Source organism: Hyperoodon ampullatus (genome assembly GCF_949752795.1).
Source record: "Hyperoodon ampullatus genome assembly, chromosome: 14".
Taxonomy (NCBI): domain Eukaryota; kingdom Metazoa; phylum Chordata; class Mammalia; order Artiodactyla; family Ziphiidae; genus Hyperoodon; species Hyperoodon ampullatus.
In genome coordinates, this window is record NC_136927.1 from 36,921,237 (window position 1) to 36,944,698 (window position 23,462).

General features: G+C 41.1%; 1 protein-coding gene across 1 annotated transcript in view; it reads left to right on the plus strand.

Annotated features, from left to right (window-relative positions):
* Window positions 1-23,462, plus strand: part of VPS35L (VPS35 endosomal protein sorting factor like) — a gene marked incomplete at its 5' end in the record, with an annotated part of 128,612 nt that overhangs the window by 78,778 nt on the left and 26,372 nt on the right. The window contains 6 exons of the mRNA XM_079719033.1: window positions 413-498; window positions 1,976-2,056; window positions 3,994-4,057; window positions 6,504-6,602; window positions 8,139-8,216; window positions 9,046-9,160. Of these exons, the coding sequence (XP_079575159.1) occupies window positions 413-498; window positions 1,976-2,056; window positions 3,994-4,057; window positions 6,504-6,602; window positions 8,139-8,216; window positions 9,046-9,160 (523 nt within the window). The remainder of the gene's footprint in view (window positions 1-412; window positions 499-1,975; window positions 2,057-3,993; window positions 4,058-6,503; window positions 6,603-8,138; window positions 8,217-9,045; window positions 9,161-23,462) is intronic.

Genomic DNA, 23,462 nt, shown 5'->3' on the forward strand with positions numbered 1-23,462 from the left:
TAACTTGCTTAAGGTCACACAGCCACTGAATGAGGAGTCAGGTTGCAGAAGCTGCTCTGAACAACTCTGACTCTTCTTTCTCTGTTCCTCTATACAATCATTAAAAGATTGAAGCCTCCTTTGCCTTCTGCTACCAAGAAGAGCTTATGCTCATCTAAAGGTTGTCCAGATGATTCACCAAAATGTTAACTGGTCCCAGCCCTGGTCCTTGGGCATGTGCAATTTGTTTTAATAGTAATAGTTTTAAAATCCTCAGAGTTCTCTCCTTGCTTTCATGTGAATCCTGATCAGATCTGCCTAGAAAGATGAACAACTCTTCCTCTGTTTTGCCCTTCAAAGAAAAAGCAACCCACAAATTCCTTCCAGTAACTTGTGTAAATTGCAGGTAGAGTGCTTTTATTATTTTTTTTAGGAAAAATTTCTGCCATTTCTGGACATGTTCCAAAAAGAGAGTGTGCGGGTGGAGGTTTGCAAATGCATCATGGAAGTTTTTATCAAGTAAGTGTAACATGATGTAATCAGAAGCTTCAATTCCTGCTGCCCTTGTGAAGCCTGTTGCTAAGAAATCAATTTATGCATTTTGAGGGCCTCTGATGTAGTGATATATTTATACCTAAAATAACATTGAGAGAAAAACCACATTAAAAGGATCAGTCATGATAAAAGTTTATAATTAGCTTAAGAAGACAAAATAATAAATGTTAACAGAGCCTGACCATCACCCATATCTCACTCCTGTGATTTGGGAAGGAGCAATCTATTGATGTACTATTTAGGAAGTGTCATGTTAAAAGATAAAGTCATTCTTCTCAAGATACCAGAGCTAGAAAGGTTTCTATCTTTAATGTGTAGATTTGTGATCAGTTTTCAACTTAGTTCCTTTCATTTTATTGATTAAATCTGTTTTCCCAAAACTGCCTACTGCTGATGGTACATGAAATACTTTCAGGTGGTACATGGAAGAGAGATTTTTATTTTTATTTTAAAATGTGTATTTAAAGTATGTTAGATAATATATAACTAGTTTAATCAGTGACTTCAAATGTATTATTCTTTAGGACAAGGTTATGTTAAAAGTTCAAGTCCCTTTAAATATTAAGTACGTAGATGTGATTAAAAAAATATGTTAAGATGGAGCTCAAGTAACCAGAGTTTGGAAAATTGAGTTAGAAGTTGCTGGAATGTATGTTTTAAGCTTTCCTTGTATTACCTTTCTAGAAGGTTAATTCCATATGCTTGAAACAAGTATGCCTACTTTACTTACATAAAGATTTGTTGGGACTTCCCTGGTGGTCCAGTGGGTAAGATTCCACGCTTCCAATTTAGGGGACCCAGGTTCAATACCTAGTCAGGGAACTAGATCCTGCATGCTGCAACTAAAGATCCCGAATGCCGCAGTGAAGGTCCTGTGTGCCACAGCTAAGACCTGATGCAGCCTAGTAGATAGTTAGATAAATAAATATTAAAAAAAGAGAGAGAGAGATTCCATGCTTCCACTGTAGGGGGTGTAGGTTCCATCCCTGCTTGGGGAGCTAAGGTCCCATGTGGCACGTGGTGCACCAAAAAAAAAAAAGATTTGTTATAAGAGCGTGTCCTTTTACGTTATTTGAGAAACCAAATTAATAATTTTGCCTGGCTCTTAACACAGTTATGGACAGGTTGTTGGGACAGCTTTAGAAATTCAAGAAACACGGTAAGAAAACAGATTTGCCCTTTGCCTGGCTTAGGAAATGTATCAGTTTTACCATGATTTTGTAGTTAGGAGAAGTTATGATATGTTAGAAGAGCAAACTTGTTACTTAAAGGAGAATTAAGAGAAAACTAGATCATTGCCCATTGCTGGTGATCTGGGCCATGTTAAATGCCAACCAGATAATTTACTGCTTCTCACATATGTATCGTAGATGAGAACTAAATCTGTGCTTTCTGTGGTCTCAGTGGACATGGCTTTTACTGTTATCTAAATGTCTTCTAGGCATCAGCAAGAGCCCACTAAGGACCCCGTCATTCTGAACGCCCTTTTGCACGTTTGCAAGACCATGCATGACTCTGTGAAGTAAGCCATGTTTAAGGCTGAAACGAGCCTGGATTGGGTCTTAATGCCACATAATAGTACATTAGGGAATTACTGCTTTAAGCTGCCACTGTGAATAATATTATCTTATGGAGTCTATTAAGGTACATGTTAACAAGGACATTCCAGTCCAGGGGAGAAGGGAGGCTGAGCTGAGGGTAACCTTCCTGAGAAAATGAGATGGCAGATGTTTTTACAAAGGGATTTCTGTTGGGAGGAAAAGGCTGGTTTCATCCAAGTGAACTCATACTCCATGTCTCCTGGAGATTTCTGAGAGCAGCAGATAGAATAATAATGAGTTCACTCATCCAGTAACATAGCCTTTAAGTTTTTTCTCAATATTAGCCAATTATTTAAAATTCAAATAAAATTGCTTATATTCCTTACATGAAGGACTTTAGTTTGTTGAGTATACTTGAGGGTCAGACCTACCCGTGGGCCTTACCTTTGGGTCAAAAGCCAAATTATCTCCTTTGCTTTCTAGTTTTATTTGTCTTATCTTTTTTTCTTTTTTATTACATGTTTCCATTTGACTGTGCTTGAGGCAGTTCCTGCTTATTTGTGGCAGAAATTTTGGTCCCCAAAGAATTTTTAAACACAGCAGCTTGATTCACAGGAAAATGTTACAAGAAATGAGAAAATTGTTTTGGAACTTAACCATCAACAAAGATGAATTGTATTTCTTTTCCCCTGAATTTTAGAATCTTTATTTCATGACTTTGTGCTTTCAACTTCACAAGTAGTTTTCAAAATCAAAATATCCAGACTTTTAATAATAAATGGAACTGATAGACTTTAGTTGCACAAAAATAGAAATAAAGGCACAAAAAACATTTAGAAAGGTACTTGTATTAGTAGGACATTGGTTTTTGGCCTAAGCAAAATAGAAGATGTATTTCGCTTATGAGAAGTGTGAAGCCCAAAGGTGGGGGTGGGGTAGCTCTGCTTCAGAACATCATCCAGGAGCCCAGGTTTCTTGTCTTACTGCTCTGCTATCCCTCCGGGGTGTTGTCCTTGCTTCCTGGTGGAGGTGACTTACCTCAACCGTGTCCATGTTGCAACCTGCAGGCATTGGAGGACAGCACCCTCCTTTTAGGGACACAACTTGGGAGGCTCGTACATCACTCGCATTCACATCCCATTGGCCAGAACTGTCATGTGACTACTCCTAGCTACAAAGGAGTTTGGGAAATGTAGTCTCAAAGAATGAAGGGGACACTGCATATTGGAGGACAGTATGCAGGCTTTGCCAATACAGACTTGTTTTCCCTTAGAACAAACCAATAAACAGGAGACTTGGTCTTTGGCTCTTAAAATTTTTTTAAATAAATTTGGAGAACTATTTATAAACCTTTACATGTATTATCAAAATTATAAGGACTTGACATTTTTTCATTTATATTCATACTAAATTTGCTATTAAACAGAAGCACCTGAGATCTGTGATTTACTTTAAGCTATATCTCCAAAATAAGGTAGATTGATGGATGGAGAGAGTAATGGAGAGTTATATGATAAAGCAAATATTGTAAAATGATAATAGTAGGGTGTATTGGTGTTCACTGTATAATTTCAACTTTGCTACATGTTTAAACTTTTTATAGTAAAATGTTGAATGAAATTTCTCTGAAATACAAAATTTGAAGTTGGACCTTGCTATCCAAATTCCAAAGAAGAGAGTTACCTTCTCTTTTGCTGTTAATAAATATATCTTGAGAATAGCATCTTTGAGAGAAATTAGAAAATGTTAATTTAGATTACATATTTTCATCAAAAGAAACACATACATGGAAGTTTTTTAAGTCTAGAAAATGCAAAATGTGCTTACCTGTTAAGTTGCTTACTTCTAATACTTTTTTTCCCTTTGGAAACCTTCATTTATCACCTCAATGTTAATTATGTACAATTATTGATTTTAGTGCACTCACTCTTGAGGATGAGAAAAGAATGCTGGCATATTTGATTAATGGATTTATAAAAATGGTAAGTATTGGGGAAGAAGTTTCAGTGCACTTGGAAATGTGATGTAATTGTTTATCCTTCCTCTGGTGAAAGCAGTTAACATTATGTTCCCTGGTGCTTTTCATTTTTATTGCGATAAGATGAAATTAGAAAACAACTTATATTAGCCAGCACTCCCCTGGGGGCAAGGAGAGCCAAGACAAACTGGCTTAAGGAAAAAATAAAAAGGGGAGGGTGGGCGGGGACTTGCTGGCTGATGTGACATAAAGTCCAGGAAGAGACCTCTCAGAAGGAGCAGCTGGACCTGGGGTCTCTGTGGTGTAGTCAGGACCCGCCATGTGTGTGTCTTTGGCTCGTGGCTCTTCTCTCTTGGCGTCCTTCCCAGGCAGGCTCACTCCCCATAAGAGCTCCGGGTTTCCATTCCTTCCAGCTCTGCAGCCCAGCCCGAAGGGCTCCAGCGGAAGTCCTGGGGCTGAGTCTCTTTGGATTAATTTGGATCGCCAGCTCATCTCTGAGCAAATTGCTGCTGTGAGAAAGAATGAACACACAGATCGGCCAGGCTAGGGGGACAGGCATACCTGGGCAACTGAATCACGTGGACCAGGAGTGGGAGAAGGGGCTTCCTTTTTTTTTCTTTTTAATAAAGCCAGTTTACATTTTTTCTTTTCTGTTTTTTATTATTATTTTTTGGCCGTTCTGTGCGGCTTGTGGGATCTCAGTTCCCTGACCAGGGATGGAACCTGGGCCATGGCAGGGAAAGCCCAGAATCCTCAGCCCCAGGCCACCAGGGAACTCCCTGGAGAAGGGGCTTCCTGCAGCACTTGATGTGCTCTCATCAGATGCTGGTGAAAACAATTTGGGGGTCAGGTCGGGGGGAGAAATGCCAAGTGTTCACTCTCCATTCGTCCTAGTTACCCAGTGCTGTATGACAACTCACCCCAAACTCAGTGGCTTAAAATAACAGTGTTTTATTCATTCTTAGAATTCTGTGGGTTGGCTGGATAACCAGGCCGCTCTGTATGATGTCAGAGGTGTGGCAGAACTGGGGCTGGAGGATCCGGGACAGCCTTGAGCACGTGTCTGGGGTCTTGGTGGTGGCTGTTGGCTGGGGTGGCTTATTTCTCGGCCATGTGACCTCTTTCTCTCCATCATTCTCTCATCATTCACTCATCTCAGTGAGCTCTTGTGTGGTGAGGGCGAAATCAGAAGCTGCAGGGCCTTTGGAGGTTCAGAAATCACACAGTGATCTGTGCTGCTTCCTGCTTTATTCTGTTGGTCAAAGCAAGTCCCAGGGCCAGCCCTCTGGAAGTGGAGGAAAGCAGACTCCACCTTCGGATGGGAAGAGTCTACAAGGACACTGCGAAGGGACAAGCAGAGCAGGAGGCATTGTCGCAGGCTTCTTTGGGAATAACCCACCAGTCCGTCCCTGCCAGAACAACCTTTGCCTTAATTCTCAGGGCACAAATCTAAAATACCCACTGCTGCCAGTATCTGCTGTTGGAATAGAAAAGTCAAGACAAAAGCTGACTGAGATGAAAGTAACTAGATCACTTTGAAAATCACCTTGAAAATGTGACTCATTCAACAACAGGGGTCAATTTAACTATGGGTAAAATACCGATTTTGATGAAAATTCAGGATTAGCCTTTTTATGTATTGAATACCTATGACTGTTACCAGGTGCCTCTCTTGTTCCCTTGAGTTATATGCTGATCACGTGGTATTTATCCTTTTATGGGTTTATCTGAAAGCCACCAAGTTATAATGGAAAAGAATATGAGGAAATAAGATGTGAAACCTGATAGCTCTAATGGAAAGTGTGACATTAAACCTCCTCCAGACAAAAATGATTGCTGTAGCAGTAAAGTTTGTCCTACCAACCAGCTGTTCATAAATTTGAAGAAATAGGAGTAGAGGGGATTTTTAATGGTGGAAAAACATCCATCTATGGCTCTAGCAGCCTCCAGTGAGCTGCCGAGGTTGGAATCCCTTTCAGGAAGCAGAAGGGTTTGGCCCTTATGAGGGAACCCCTCTGACAAATGGCTCCCAATCACCAAATCTGTGTTCTGTGAAAAGGCCACAGCTGATAAACAAAATTCCATCATTTCCTTTCCAGTGGTTTCCTTCTAGCCTGGGAAATCCTCTTTACATTTTGAGATTCTGTTTTATACCCTTTGGTCTTTTTATGTTCTACAACAATGCCAGTGTCATGAAGATGAGGTGGTGATAGTAACGTTTCCGTTCTCTGCTGGGTGAAGTAATGTGAAGTCTAGTTAGAGTATATTCCAGTGCACGGATGTGTGTGTTTGCTTACATACGACTGAGATAGCCACCATTTATAGCTGTGGGATTTTTGGTGACTTGTCATCGCAGCACCTTCCCTGCCCCCACAAGCTCAGGCAAAAGCTTTCTAATTGTGTGGTCACAATGGAGATAACATCGTCAGCATCTTTCTCTTTGATTCTAGGTGTCCTTTGGCCGTGATTTTGAACAACAGCTGAGTTTTTACGTTGAGGCCAGGTCGATGTTTTGCAATCTGGAACCTGTTCTTGTGCAATTGATTCATGTAAGGATTTTCATTCATTCATGTGTTCTCTCAATACATATTTATTGATCATTAAGCCACGCACCAATTTTAATCTGGGATTCTTCTGGCCCCATATTGCTTCTGTTCCCAAGGCATGAAAGGTGTTTTCTCAAAGGTTAATAAAATCTGCAACTTTGCTTAAGCCTTTGAGTGGTTTTATTGGCCTCTTTTTCTCTGAAATTTTCATATTCTCATTCCTGCATGCCAACAGCAAAGAGTTAAGTGAGTTGCATTGATTAGTTAGTTATAGAAATACTAACCTCATTAGAATTCCTTGTCGCCTAAGCAGAGTCCCAGCTTTCTTGGATCATGGTGCCTTTCAGTAACTTTTCATGGTGCCCTTAGGCCAAAAGGAAGAAATAACAGTTCTGTTTATTAAGAAATTAGGTTCAAACAACTTAAGAATTTGTGCCCTAACAACTTGACAGCCCTCTGAACCAACAATATACATAAATTGAAAGAAAAATAACGTATTTTCATTCCATTCTTAAATCATCATAATTACTTACTAATAAAGTATATGCATCTATTGAACACTGCACAACTTCTTAAACCTTGGAATCAGATGGGACACCACTACTTTATCTCCCGTTGCAGATAGATTTTTTTCCCCACATTAATTTTTGCACAGTGCTTTTTATCACAGCATCTGCTAAAAACCCATTTTTGCAAAGATATGAAATAACCGCAAGGAATGTACCATGGTCTGTGAGCTCCCTCACACAGCTCCCTGCATAGTGTTCAACCATTGAGCCTTGCTGTGGTTGTCCAAAAAATGTGGTGCCCCTGTGATTTTGCTGCAACACCCTGGGGTGTCATGGTACACAGTTTGGGAACCATAGGTCCAAACTTTTTATATTTGTGTAAAGATTCCCTAAGGTCCTTGAATTGCTTCGTGTAAATTCAAGGAAAACAACCTTTTTATGTATTTGTCTGCTGGTTATCAGATTTTGTAGCATTACTAAACTTCAGACCTAATTATAAGGATTTATAAGGATTAAATATAAGGATTACATATAAGACTTACAAGGATTAAATGAGCTAGGAACGTATAGCTCCTAGAACAGTAGCTGATCTTATATAAGTGATGATGTGGCTGCTATTAGACTGTTCTTATGGTTATTGTTAGTGTTGCAGAGCTACTTTGTATGGTCTGCGTCCGGTTTTGGAGGTTTCTGTTAAGATCTCTAAGGTCTTAAGCTTAGTGTGTGGGATTTCTGGAAATGGAATAAGTGAACCCTAGCTATTCATTAAACCAGAAAATGGTCATTTATTACGCCGGTTGATAGGCATGACTTACCTCAGCGAGTGTCCCTTGGAGATGTTTGCTGAAGCCGAGATTGAATCTGGCCTGATGACCCCTTTGCCATTTCAGGGTTTGGTGCTAACTGGTTTTGGTTCCAGTTAGCTTGTTCTCATTGACTTGCATGCAGTTAATGTCCAAATCTCTCTGGAAGATGTTAATCTGAATCAGCCATCATTTCATTCCCATTTCTATTTTACTGATTAATCTAGAGTGTGAACCGGTTGGCAATGGAAACAAGAAAAGTAATGAAAGGAAATCATTCCAGAAAGACGGCTGCATTTGTCCGGGTATGTTCTAAAGATAAGACTCACAGACTTTGAACTCCAGTGGGCTGTTTCTTTTGCAAGTTTCTGAATTGCTATTCCCAGAAAAAGATTAAGGGTGGTTTAGTATTGATTTCCTGGATTTTTCCTTGCATATCTCTGACTGGCCACTTTTCTTAATGTTTTCAAAAGAAATGATCAAAGGAGTCTGAATTTTGATACATGTTATGGGGAGGGGGTTGAGAAATGGATTTGCAATTTTGTGTGCCAGCTGAACTATCTCTGGCTTGTGCCTGTAACTGGAAGGCCTAGTACCTTTTTCCCCTCTTGATAAATTCCCAACTTTGAAAGAAATTTGCTTCTTGAGTATGCTGCTCAAACTATTATCAAAGCGATCCATATCCATGCTTTAAAAATAAAATCATACTAAAAAGATCACAGTGAAAAATAAGCATCCCGACCCTGCCCTTTCTCACCATATACCTCTCTCCTCAGCGTCAACTACCTCAAACTCTTTTTAGCGACTTCTTCTTCAAATTACCTATGTATTTTTTAACTAATTGGTTTTAACAGCCGCTTCTTTAGCTTATCAATATTAGGTGTTATCTGTTTACTTCCTGCGACGATGGATGCGGATTTATTTTTCATACACCATTACTCTCCTTGGTTGCCCCTCCCCCTCTTCCCAAAGAGGCAAATACAGCAGAAGCAAGGGGCAGAAATTGGGGTTCCTAATGGGGAGATTAATTATTTTAGCGTTTTTACTTGAAAATATATGGTGGATGAAAACAAGAGTATTAATCCATTGTGATGGCATTGCCGTGTAACCTGCTGTTTCTCCCCTTTCTTCTAGGCCTGCGTTGCCTACTGCTTCATTACCATTCCCTCCCTGGTGGGAATCTTCACCCGCCTCAATCTCTACCTGCATTCTGGTCAGGTGGCCTTGGCCAACCAGTGCCTCTCCCAAGGTGAGCCCATCACTCACTCTCTCCTCTCCTCTGCTCTCAGACACTTCCTGGCTCCTTAGGAAAGCGGACTCAGCAGTGTGTGGATATGTGTGTGTGAGTGTGTAGAGAGAATCCTTTAAGGAGGAAAGAAAGAAAGAAGTGATCAACAAGTGATGAGTTTTAAATCTGTTTCTTTAGTAGGAAGCACTTCGGACACACACACATTTATAGAGTCAGATTACAGAGCATGGATAATTTCCTGTAAGGACCTTCCTAAATCTGTCTCAGGCGGGCCAGGTCAGGTGGCTCAGACATCCCTAGAGAGTTTTAGAAGTTAGGACTGCTTATTCACAGCAGATTCAATTTTATTTGTTGTTTTCAATGTTCATTTGTTTAAAGCCCCAGAGGTACAGGAATAGAATCTAATCAGTAGAGAATGAAGACTCTCTACAGCTTGCTATTAGGTATAAAAATTCTGCCCAAGACCCGTTTCTGTACGAGATACAGAGCTCTCCTGGAACCAGGATCGTGCGAGTGGTTTATTTAGGAGGCGATCCCAGTGAGTGTCAGTAGGGTGATGGGGAGGGGAGACCGGGAAGGGAAGGACACCAGCAAAGGGTGCGCTGGTGGGTGGGTTAGCGCTGCGGGAAGCTGGGGTCCTTCCCACTGAGGCCTCGGTGTCACCAAAGTCTTCAAACATGATTACTATCCAAGAACCTTTTCAAACTCCGCTTGGTTTTGCTGTAGACTCCTGGGCGCTCTAGTAGCCTCCCAGCGCACTTGGAATTAAACCAGACGCCTTGGCTGAAGTCTCTATGTGGTCCGGTGCCTTCCGGCCTTCTGTCTTCATCTTACACCACGCTTTAGCCACGCCGGCTTTTTACTGTTCTTTGAACATACCAAGCTGTCTTCCAGTTCAGAGCCTTTGCACTTGCTGTTCCCTCTTTCTCGAATGATCTCATCCCCAGATATTTGCATTTTTTTAAATTACTAGGCCAGAGATGAGAATCAAGCCTCACCTCTTCCAGGGTCCTTTCCCGTCCACTCTAGCTGAAGTAGCTGCACCTCCCCAGTCACGCTCTGTGCCATCCTCCTCTTGTCCTCGTTGCATTTACCTTGTTCTGATGCTTTCTTACTGTGTGTGTTTGTTGACTTATTGTCTGGACACCCTCTTTCCCCACGAGGACTGCAAGTCCCACAAGAGCAGGTATGTCCTCATTATTTGTCAGTAAACATGGAACTTTCTCCTAGTGCCTGCTTTGGTAAGGATGATGGGTTTGCAGGAAACAAAACAAAAATTAACAGCCACTGCCAAAACCCCAGTGATGTGCAAAATGAAGATTAGATTAGCTTAATTAATTAGATGAAATTAATGTTAGGAAATTTTAAATCTTATAAACCGGTTCCCTCTTAAAAAGGTCAGTAGACCCACGTGGGGATCCCTGAGTTTGGTGTCACCTGTAACATTAGGAATGGGTTGTGAGCTGCAGGTACCAGAGCTGTGAGCTGCATGTGGAGGCCCCGCAAGCCTAGATCTTTCTTCTCCCAGCTTGCTTCATGCTATTTCTTGTTTTCAAAAAAGCAAAACAAATTCTTAAGCTAAATAAAGATTTGCTGCTCCCAAGAACTGCTGGAGGAGAGCTGGGAATGACAGTTTCCCTGCTGGGATGCCCTCGGTCCACACCCAGAGATAAGTAGCATCAGAGCAGACTGGTACCCGGGTGTGGGCAGTCAGCGCCCCCTGTGTTAGAGCTCTGGACTCCTCCTCTACCTCCCCTGCACTTGAAGCTGCAGCAGGGTGGGCAGGAGTGTGGAGTCCACTTCATGCTTAATAATTTATCTGATGATTTTGCTCAAGTTTCTAAGCGCTGTGGTGCTAAACCATAAAAGGCTGTTGTTGTTTTTCTGAAAGCCACATGCAGCAATTGCTGGCCAAAATAAATAATACATTCAATTACTGAGAATGGGAAGGCTAAATATAAATTAAATGAAGCTTGTGGAAGTGGGCCACTTTGGTTTGTTTGCCTCCTTAAATATACCCCCTCTCAGCTGGTTATAAAACATCCCCTCCCCGCTATTCATTTTTTTTTTTTTAGAAGATGTTGGGGGTAGGAGTTTATTAATTAATTTATTTATTTTTGCTGTGTTGGATCTTCGTTTCTGTGCGAGGGCTTTCTCTAGTTGTGGCAAGCGGGGGCCACTCTTCATCGCAGTGCACGGGCCTCTCACTATCGCGGCCTCTCTTGCTGCGGAGCACAGGCTCCAGACACGCAGGCTCAGTAGTTGTGGCTCATGGGCCCAGTTGCTCCGCGCCATGTGGGATCCTCCCAGACCAGGGCTCGAACCCGTGTCCCCTGCACTAGCAGGCAGATTCTCAACCACTGCACCACCAGGGAAGCCCTCCCGCTATTCATTTTCTAGCCTCCTTTAATCCAGCCTCAGCTGTATCTTCTATATCAGGCTGTGGCTTTGCCAGGGCTGGCTCAGCCCAACAAGTAAACTCCCGTTGAACTCTCAGCCAGGCCACCATGGAATGCTGACGAAGGCTTATTATGGGGAGGCCCAGTTCTGGTCCTTTGGACACACTGGTTCAGCGTGTAGAGTGGATCATGCGGGGATTTGGTTTAGGGTCACCCATTGCCCCAGATATTTAGGAGAAATGAAGGATTTGCAAATCAGTTGTTTGATCAAGTGCTTCTGACCTAGATGTGGCCCAGAGATGCCTGTTCACTGTCACTGGATAGCTCCTTGCCCTTGTTTATCAGTGGTTCTTTCTGGAAGGTTACCACCAGGTCACAGCAAGAGCAGATTCTTTGCCCTTTATTTTTATCTTGGTTCCTTTATCTTTACAGTTTCTAACCTCAGAAAGGAGGATGTTTTACAATGGAAGTAATGTTAAAGGTGGGTCTTGAAAGAAGAGCAGTTGTTTATCAGGAAAGGGCTATGGGGAAGGGGAGAAGGAATAGTTGGCCTTCCAGGTAGAGGAGATGGCCTGAGCAAAGGCATGGACGTGTGAGATTACATGATGTGTTAGGGATAAGGTGCTAATGAATGGTGAGTTTCAAGTCTTCTGAATGCAGTGGTCCCAATTCTGATTCTGCTACTTGTGAGTTGGATGCCCTTGGACAAATTGGCCATATGGTGCCTCAGTTTTTCCATCTGTAAAGTGGAGATGATGGCAGTGGTTCCTATCTGTGGTGGATTAAATGAGATAACATACTTGGAGCACTTGGCCCACTGGCGCACAGTAGTGACTCAGTAAATATTAACTTAGTATAACCGTCTCTCAAAAGATGAAAGTATGCCTTGGAGTTCAGGAGCTAACTGTAGACAGTGCAGCTCTGCAGTCTCAGAGTTCTGAAAGCCAATTCTCGTACGCAGAACCTTGGAAAATCTGCAGGAAAGCTGATCTTCAGTTCAAGATAAACCTGCTGAATTATCCTGAAAATAACAGATCTGCAGTTCCTCCGAAGATAAAACAGTAGTGAGAACAATTAAAGCAAAATAGTGGTAAAAAGAACGGTTTTTGTTCTTATCATTAATAATAGTGCTTTTCCCTCCTACAGAATTCTTTTCCCCTCCTTTTATTTGAAAATTTTTTCTTCTTCCAGTTTTATTGAGATATGACATACAGTGCTGTGTAAGTTTAAGGTGTACAGCATAATGATTTGACTTACATACAGCATGAACTGATTATCACAATAAGTTTAGTGAACATCCATCATCTCATATAGGTACAAAGTTAAAGAAATTTTAAGAAGTACCTTTTCCTTGTGATGAGAACTCTTACGATTTACTCTCAACTTTCATATATAACATACAGCAGTGTTCATTATATTTATCATGTTGTACATTACATCCCTGGTACTTAGTTATCTTATAAGTGGAAGTTTACTCCTTTTGACTGCCTTCATCCAATTCCTCCTTCCCCCGTCCCTCACCTCTGGTAACCACAAATCTGACCTATTTTTCTAGGAGTTTGTTTTTTTTGAAGTATAATTGACCTATAACACAATATAGTGATTTGACATTTCTCTACATTTCAAAACGATCACCGTCATAAGTCAAGTTATGATATGACACCATATAAAGATATTACATCGTTATTGACTGTATTCCCTACACTGTATATTTCATACCCGTGACTCATTTACTTTGCATCTGGGAGGTTGTACCTCTTAATCTCCCTCACCTATTTCTCTCCTTCCCCCTCCCTCTTCCTCTCTGGCAACCACCTGTTTCTCTTTTATGTTTGACTCAAACTGTTTCTCTTTTATCCTTGTTCATTTGTTTTGCTTTTTAGATTCTACCTATTTCCCCCCCTTTTTAAAAATTTAATTAAATTAAATTTTTTTATACAGCAGGTTCTTATTAGTCATCCATTTTATACACATCAGTGTATACATGTCAATCCCAGTCTCCCAATTCATCCCACCACCACCACCCCCCACCACTTTCCACCCGTGGTTTCCCCGCTTTAAAAATGTACTTTCTCGGGACTTCCCTGGTGGCGCAGTGGTTGAGAGTCTGCCTGCCGATGCAGGGGACATGGGTTCGTGCCCCGGTCCGGGAAGATCCCACATGCCGCGGACCAGCTGAGCCTGCGCGTCCGGAGCCTGTGCTCCGCAACGGGAGAGGCCACAACAGTGAGAGGCCCGCGTACCGCAAAAAAAAAAAAAAAATGTACTTTCTTTTACTTATTTTTTGCATCCTCATCTTGGAGAGCTGTGCTCACAAGCCATGTCTTAAGGAAAAGCCCCAAACAAAAGTTAGGTCAGGTTCTCCTGTAAGACATATTATCCTCACACTATGCACTTTTCCTTCATTGTACATATCACCATTGTTGTTTAACAAGTAAATGCATAAAGAATTGTCTGCTTCTCTCCCCTGAAGAGTGTCAGCTCCATGAGGTCTCATCTGTCTTAGTCACTGTGCTGTGCCTGTCTCCTGGCACATTGCCTGACGCATGGGTGCCCAGTAAATGTTTAAGGAATGAATGGTACCACATGATAATAATGGTTGATAACTCTTTATAATATTGATGAATGTAAAATGGTACCAAACTTTTCATGGTAGGGACCTAACTCCTAAGCAACCTAAGTGTTCAGAAGAGTCTCATCAAAGTCCTCTTGGTAGGTTTTAAATAATTGATTTTCCTATTTATAGAAACAAAGGAAACAAGGTAGGTTCAAACATATGCCGAGGCTCATAGACACGTTAAATGGAGCTGTTGTGCTTGTTTGATTTGTGAGGAACATGGGGGCGCCCAGAAGAAAGGCTAAAGCCTGCTGTTCTGAAGCCCACTGGCTGCTGTGAACTGTAACTGCTGATGGAGGAGGCCAGGGCAGTAGAATGGAGGAGAAAAATAATTGTGTATTTCCTCCTTTTGGAGAGTAAGGAGCAGCTTGTGATGGAGAAAAATGGTCTCTATCCACTTACCAAGTCTTTGGGGATTATGCTTAAGGTCATATTTACTTGTTCTGTTGACAAACCATCTTCTGAAGAATGTGATTGATGTGAGTGTTTTCTCAAACCTTGAGGCCTCTCTGGTGATTATGGACAAAGTATTGGGTTGGCCAAAAAGTTCCTTCGGTTTTTAAAGTAAAAATAAAAGACACATTTTTCATTTTTACCCAGAACTTTATTGAGCAATGTATTCACCGTTTTGTTTCACTACCTTCTGCCATCATTCAGGCAACTTCGTAATTCCATCTTCCCCAAACTTTTTATCTTTTTGAGCAAAAAACTCTTCCAGGTGCCTTTTACAGTCTTCCAGGGAATTGAAATTTTTTTCCATTAAGAGAATTTTGTAAAGACTGAAATAAATGGAAATCCAAAGGTGCAATGTCTGGTGAATATGGCGGATGAATCAGAACTCCCCAGCCAAGATGTAACAGTTTTTGCCTGGTCATCAAAGAAACATGTGGTCTTACGTTATCCTGATGGAAGATTATGTGTTTTCTGTTGACTAATTCCGGATGCTTTTCGTCGTGTGCTGCTTTCATTTGGTCTAATTGGGAGCAGTACTTGTTAGAATTAATCATTTGGTTCTCCAGAAGGAGCTCATAATAGAGGACTCCCGTCTAATCCCACTGTATAAACAACATCACCTTCTTTGGATGAAGACCGGCCTTTGGTGTGCTTAGTGGTGGTTCATTTCACTTGCCCCACGATGTCTTCTGTTCCACATTGTTGTACAGTATCCACTTTTCATCGCCCATTGCAATTTGTTTTAAAAAACGGAATGTTTTTGTAACATTTAAGTAGAGAATCGCATGCGGAAATACAATTAAGAAGGTTTTCTTCGCTTAACTTATGTGGAAGCCAAATATCAAAGCGATTCACATAACCAAGCTGGTGCAAATGATTTTCAGTGCTTGATTTGGATATTTTGAGTATGTCGGCTATCTCCCGCATAGTATAACGTTGATTGTTCTCAATTAATGTCTTGATTTGATCACTGTCAACTTCACCTGGTCTACCTGACTGTGGAGCATTGTCCAGCGAGAAATCTCCAGTACGAAACTTTGCAAACCACTTTTGACACGTTCAATCAGTCACAGCACCTTCTCCATACGCTGCACAAATCTTTTTTTCCGTTGCAGTTGCGTTTTTACCTTTCTTGAAATAAAGCATAATATGCCAAAAATATTGCTTTTTTTCTTCCATCTTCAATATTAAAATAGCTACATAGGGGCTTCCTTGGTGGCACAGTGGTTGAGAGTCCGCCTGCCGATGCAGGGGACACGGGTTCGTGCCCCAGTCTGGGAAGATCCCACATGCCGCGGAACGGCTAGGCCCGTGAGCCATGGTCGCTGAGCCTGCGCTCTGCAACAGGAGAGGCCACAACAGTGAGAGGCCCGCGTACCGCAAAAAAAAAAAAAAAAAAAAAAAAAAAAAAATATATATATATATATATATATATATATATAGCTACATAAAAATTCACCAGTTTTGATAAGGTTTTTTTAAAATGCAAGCTGATATGACAGCTGTCACAATACAATCTAAAAAAATTGTTTCAAATGAAGTTAAAGACAAGTAAGTGCTACTAGAACCATCTTATGGAAAAAAACAAATGAACCTTTTGGCCAATCCAATAGGTTAATTTTACTGTAACAGTTCACAGGTGGGCAGATGGCATGAAGCTTGTTGCCCACGTTCATGTCTGAACACGCATGATCCATCCACCTTAGGGGAGGAGGGCAGGGATGTTGAACCCACAGAAAAGGAGCAGGGGTGAGTCTCCCCCTTAAGTTCACTCAACTCCTTATGATTGTAAGTGCCTACGATTTGCTTCCTCCTGCCAGCAGTTCTTGGCCAGTTTTTACATGCAAGCCACTGTGCCGAGCGTTGTTCCGAAACAGGAACGCACTTACAGAGACTTCCTGCTAGCAAGGGGGAGCGGATCTGTTTACAGTGATCCAAAGCAGCACATGATAAATGGCATGCAAGATGTTCATAAAATGTATCAGGGAATTTTAGAGACGAGAGAAATGACCCTTGGCTTGGAAGAGGAAGAAAAAAAAGCTTCTTAAAAGAGGTGGAATTGAAAAGCATGGAAGGTAAAGGGGATCTATATATGCTGAAGTGAGGCAGAGGGCATTCTAGCCTAAGCAACGGCAAGAGCAAAGGCCTAGAGGCTGGAAAAATGGTGCATCTGGAAGGAATGAGTGGGAGATCAAGTTAGGAAGGTAGTTTGGAGACTAATTGTTGAGAGAACTGTATTCCTGGCAAAGCAGTTTAGTTTTATTCAGTACATATTATTTGCTGGGTGGCTGACCTTCTTGTTACAGAGGAGGAGACTGAAGCTCAGAGGTGTGACATGACTTGCCCAGGAGCATCTAGCTAATAACTGACTTCAAGTGCTCTCTCCACCGCTGTGCTTCTCTGTAGTTAGGTTAGTTCCTCTAAACGATAATCCAGTGTTGGTGTGTGTGGTTGCTAGAGACCAGTTATTATAGATTGAACATTAGATAAACTTATTTAGGAGGCAATCAGAATTAAGATAAGGAATGCCTAATCCTTTCTGCTTAGGGAAATCTAAGGTTAATATCCACAGAAGAACTTCACAACCTCCTGTGAGCTACTGCAGGGACGGCAGGAAAGTGTGTCATCCCTGCAGTGTCCCAGAGATGTGAGTCAGGTGACACATGGGCTGAGCATGCTTGGCTCAGAGAGAGGCCTTGCTGATCAGAGATGAAAGAGGGAGAGCGTACAGGCACCTCTTATAGTGCTGCTGAAACTGAGAAGTCGTCTGTATGTATGAGTGGACTTTCCACATTAACTGTCGACACTCTGCATAAATCAGGTGGCAGAATCAAGGTTAGATTAATGCTTAATTGTTATCAATGACAGCTTAATGAATGAGGTATTTAATTGTCCCTAGGCATTCCTATTTCTTTAAATCTTGCTCTATACACAAATCACCAAAATAGTGGTCCTTAAGTCCTCAAACTTAATTTCTATAATAACAGGCTCCGTTATAAAAACACAGTTTTAGTAGTAAAGAGTATTGAGTCTCTATGATAACTTGCTTATGGATAATAACTTGGCCATTTAGACTATAAGACTTTACCCAGAGACACCCCTATCACTTGGTGACAGCACATCTTCATGGCAGACTGCCTTAGTCTATTTGGGCTGCTATAACAAAAATACCATAGACTGGGTGGCTTAATCAACAGACATTTGTTGCTCAGAGTTCTAAAGGCTGGAAGTCCAAGATCAAGCTACTGGCGGATTCAGTGTCTGGTGAGGACTTCTAGTTCACAGACTGTCTTCTCACTATGTCCTCACATGGCAGAAGGGATAAGGAGCTCTCTGGAGTCCCTTTTATAAGGGCACTAATCTATTCAAGAGGGCTATACCCTCATGACCTAATCACCTCCCAAAGGCCCCACCTCCTAATACCATCACATTGGGGTTTAGGATTTTAACCTATGAATTGGTGGGGGGTAAACATTTAATCCACAACACAAAGTTTGAGAGAGTAGGCTGTGCCCTGATGTTGCATTTTATACAGTAGTTTCCACTATATAGATATAGAATCCAAACCTAATGGAAAATGTTGAAAATTGGTGAAGATGTTTAGCAATGGGGTTGATAGAACTTGAGAGAGTGAATAGTACTTGTAGCCTGAACCCTGCTTTAATAAGGTATATTCAAGGGACGGGAGTCTTTCAACCACTCATGACATTTTGTTTTAAGAAATGTGATGTTTCCTTTCCTGGAGTTCCCTGGATTAGGACAGTTGTTCTTCTGAGTTGTCCAGGAGGGCATATGATGGCTGAAGGTCTGGGAATGGGGTGGAGTGGATTACTGTGAGGTCTTGTTTAGCCTGGGAGTTGATGACTCTGACAAGTAGTAAAGGTTTCCATTAGCACTGACCTAATGCGTTATTTAAAAAATAAAACGCTGCCTCTGAAGGTGGTCTGGGTTATCACTCTTGACCGTCTCTTATGATTCATGTGCTGAATCGTCTTCTATATCAACAAGTGCCAAGGACACAGAAGGATGAACTTACTCTCAGAGATCACAGTTAAATCTGAGTTTTATCATGTATGGAGCGCATTTAAATCTTAATGATTTTTATTTTAATATTTCATGCTCATTTGGAAAAAATTCTAACAATACAGAAATGTAGATCTTAAAGAAAATAAAAAGCCTTCAAGTCACCAGTAATCCACTCTGTCTCCTCACCTCTAAAAAATATCCACTGTTCAGTTAGTATATTTCTCTTGATTTTTTTCTTCTATATATAAATTTAAAAATACGCTTTCATTCTCATATGCTGTCTGCCTCTTTCCTCTGCTCTTCTCTCCTACCCATCTGTCTATATTCTTATATAAATACGCACTCCCCTCCACCTCAGAAACGGGAATGTGTCTTCCTTAGTGTTTTTCAATTTGCTTTTTTTTGCTTATCTTGGCCTCTCTCCTCCTACCCCCTTCTGCCCACCATGTTAATACATGTATTAATAGACCCACCACTCTATTCTTTGTAGTGACTATTCAGTACCCTGTTTCTTTTTTTTTGGCAAGGGGATGGGCTATAAATTATTTCCCCAACCGCCCCACTCCTCATTTTTTCCCCAAACTCTTATTGAAAAATATTTGGACTCTTTCTAGTTTTTTGCTCCTACAGACAGTGAGCAACCGGCATCTTAATTCTGAGCATTTTGAAACTGACAGTTGTCCAATTGACTGATAGTTTTGTCTCTTAGAACATGGAACCCTGTTGTTCAGAGACATGTGCAGAGCTTCAGCGCACAACAGACAGCAGTGGGGCTCCTCAGGTGGGCATGTGTGTGGGAGGCCGCTGGCCCCTCAGTTTTCTACGGGAGCTGGAAGAGACCTCAGAGCACAGGGTGAACAAAACCTTTTAAAGCCTTGAGAAGAAGGTTCCGTGCAAGTGAAGCTGTCTAGAGAGCTATGTATGACTCCATTTGTAGAGTAGATAATCAGAGAGGAACCTTCCTGGCACATTGGCTGTGGGTTGCAGTGCAGTCCCTGGGGCCCTGGAAGATGTGTGCCACCCTCAGCTTAGTGCCTCGCTTTATGTACATGAGGAGGGTGGGCGTCCCTGAGGGCAGCAGGAGTGCCACAGTCCACGGTGGCCCTTCCCCAGTCTCATTCCCGCCTGCCTTGCTCTGGTAAAGAAGGAAGGGGCTACTCCTCAGAAACGCCCTTTGACCATCCTGCCTATGTATCCCACTACCCTTTCTGTTTTGTAGATTTCTGTGATTGAAAATTTTATAGTAAACTTGTATTGACTTTGCTAAAGAAAAATTATTTGGGGAAATTTATAAATAAAAATTCCAAAATAGTAACCTAGCAGTACATGAAAGATCCTGGTTTCCTTCACTCTCAGCTACCACTCTATAACACACTTAATAGTTTGGCATTATCTTGCCTCCCTTTCTTTATGCATCTGCCTAAATATATATATTTTTTTCTTATAAAAATAGGATCATACTGTATGCAGTTGTATAACATTTTGTACTTAATATATCATAGATATCTGTATTATACATCAAAACATATCAACGTACCTTATTTTCTTTATTAGCTATATCATTTCTATGGTGTGGCAGTGCAATAATTTCTTTAACTAGTCTCTTATGGTCAGGTTGTTTGCAGTTTTTCTCCAATCGAGCTGAGTTGATACAAAATACCTTCATCTAAGGAGAACCATTGGCCCAGTGGTTTACAGTAGCTAGGCAGCATGGGTAATCCAGATAATCCCAACATACCTAGTTTACTTAGTACCTTCAACTGATCCCTTATTTTCATTTTCTCCCAGGGTTTGCTAGTGACATATATCTTGGTGACCATTCTGTAGTTTTAGTGGCTTTGTGTTTTGGGTGTGTTTGATTTCTTCATGTCCTGAGGTTTCTAGAATATCACCCTCCTTTCATGTTCTGCAGACCCTTTGAAACTGCCCAGATTGGGAAACAGGAAAACCTGAAATCTCTGACAGAAAATTATCTAAAGTTCTGTGATAATTGTCTAACGAGCCTCCCTGGCCCTTACTTACTGTATATGTGAAATGATGAGGTAGCCTGCCCTGGCTGAATTTCATTATAACTGACTACCTCTGTTTGCTTCTGGCTGAATGTCTCCAGATTAAACCTTTCAGAATGTGCCATTTGCTGTTGGAAAGTCATATTCTGCATTTAGCTGAAGGATTTAGAACAATTTTTCTCAAACCTGTTGAATCATAAAATTCACTGGAGAAGCTTGTTTAAAAAAAAAAATGGATCAGTTGATTAAGATGGTAAATTTTATGTTATGTGCCTTTTACCTCTTAAAAAAAAATTGGAAGAAAAAAGGAAATGGGTCAGATTCCACTTTGTAGCTATAAAAGAGAATGAAGTTGTACTTTATATGCATGATAGATTAATCTCCAAGACATGTTGTTGAGTGGTGGGGGAGGAGTTGCAAAATGGTGTCTACCATATATTAACTCTGCAGAAAGAGAGGGAAAGAAAGGGAAAATGTATTTGTTTCTGTACGCTTAGAAGCATACCCAAGCAGCAGGTAATCCTCTTTGCCTCTGGGAAGGGAAACTGGATGGCCAGGGACCGGAGTGAGAAGGAGTGTTACCTTTGGAATTTAAAATCGTGTGACTCTGTTACCTATTCAAAGATAAATATTTTTTTAAAGTTAGATTTCCGAGTCTCTGTCGTGGATAGTCTGGTTTAATGCATTTAAGGTGGGGCCTGGGAACCCATATATATTTTTTAAATAACAGCTTTATTGAGACATGATTCATGTATCATAAAATCCATCCTTTTAAAGTGTACAGTTCAGTGGTTTTTAGTATATTCAGAGTTGTGTGATCATCGTCACTAATTACAGAATAGTTCCACCTCCCCAAAAGAAAACCCCGAATCCATTAGGCAGTCGCACACCGTTCCCCCTCCCACAAGCTTCCCCCAGCCACCAATCTCCGTTTTGTTTTGATGGATTTGCCCATTCCAGTCATTTCCTATAAATGGAGTCTTACAATGCAGATCTTTTATGACTGGCTCCACTCATTTAGCATAATGATTTCAAGGGTCATCCATATTGTCGCGTGTATGTATGCATATATGCCACATCCATGTAAAGTTGGAGGAACTGCCAAATAAGTTTGCGAAGTGGCTTTACCATGTTTCATTCCCATCAGCAATGTTTGGGGGCCTGGGAATCTGTGTTTTCACAAGGATCTCGATGATTCTTATGCTCAAGCTATTTTGGAAAACACCGTCTCCGGTAGTAGCCCAGTCCCTCTTACTGTGGCTGTTTGTCTTCCACCCAGTGCCCAGAAGCACTGAAGGACGGGTTGATCACTGTGCAGAGAACAGCAGCAGAATACCTCTCTGCAGAGCAGTCAGCACCCCAAGAAAAAGGATCTTAAACAGAACGAACTCTGGGGTGTGGTCAGCCAGGCTTGAGTGGGGTTTTTTGTTCAATTTTTTTAAAGATGGAATACGGAAAAGAAATCTAGCTGTTCCTTGAAACCTCAGAAGATTCAGATGGGGGAATGCATAGCATGGAGAAGCCAGTGCATAGATTGATACCTGCTTTTTCCTTCCCCCAGTGGAACAAGGATAATAGTCTTTATGAATTGGAATCTGATTTCTCCTTTTTCTAGAAGTCTTTTTTAGAAAAAACACTGTAACCCATTTTATCTGTAATTGTCTTCTGTGACTTTTAATAGCCACAAATAAAGTGTTATGTGCTGTAGGGTATATAGAAATAGAAATATAATGTTGTACACGTGAAACATATAATGTTATAAAACAACTTCAATTTAAAAAAATGTTATAATATGATATTGGCATGATTATTCTGAACTCTAAACTATGAGGGAAAACTGTTTTCATACACAGTAGGATTTGAGTTCTAATTACTAAGACAAAATTGAAAGGTCTCCCAGACAAGATTTTATATGTGGGGCAAGTCTTCCGAGGATAGAAATAAAAATCTGCTTTGGAACATTTCCTGCCTCAACCCTTAAATAACTGTTTCTTTTCACTCCCTCCTTTGGAATGGGGACTGAGCAGGGTGGCTGGGAGGGGTAGGGCACCTGGCACAAAGTGGGTCCCTCTTTAATGAGCCATAATAATAGGCACTTTTCTCAGGGGCACTTGGTAACAAACACATAAATAGAATAAATAAATGGTCTTTCAGGTTGTTCTGAGCAGAATTTTAATTTCCGCCGAGAAAGGCTCTTCACTTTGTTTGATAATGGACTTAATGTCTTCACCGGAAAGCAGTGCCTATAGAGCCAGGAGGAAGACACCAGACCTGGTGGAGTCCAGGCCTGCCTGTGCTCTAGGGGGTGAGGTCAAGGTTAGGCTCAGCTCAGTTTCTTATTTTTATATTGTGGTTAAGTTTATACAACATAAAATTTACCATTGTAACCATTTTTGAGCGTACACTTCAGTGGCTTTAAGTACATTGACAATCCTGTGCAACCGTCACCACCATCCATTTCCAGAACTTTTTCATCATCCCAAAGAGAATGAAACTCTGTACCCATTAAATAACACCTCTGTTCCTGCCTTCCCATTCTGCTTTATCTCTCTGAATTTGACCACTCTGACTACCTCATACCAGTGGAGTTAGACAGTGTTTGTCCTTTTGTCTGACCTATTTCATTTAGCATAACGTTTTCAAGGTTCGTTCATGTTTAGAGCACATGTCAGAATTTCCTTCCTTTTTAAGGCTGAGTAATACTCCTTTGTATGTATGTACCATGTTTTGCTTATCTGTTCTTTGATGGACACTTGGGTTGTGTCCATCACAACCGTTTTGGCTCTTGTGAATAATGC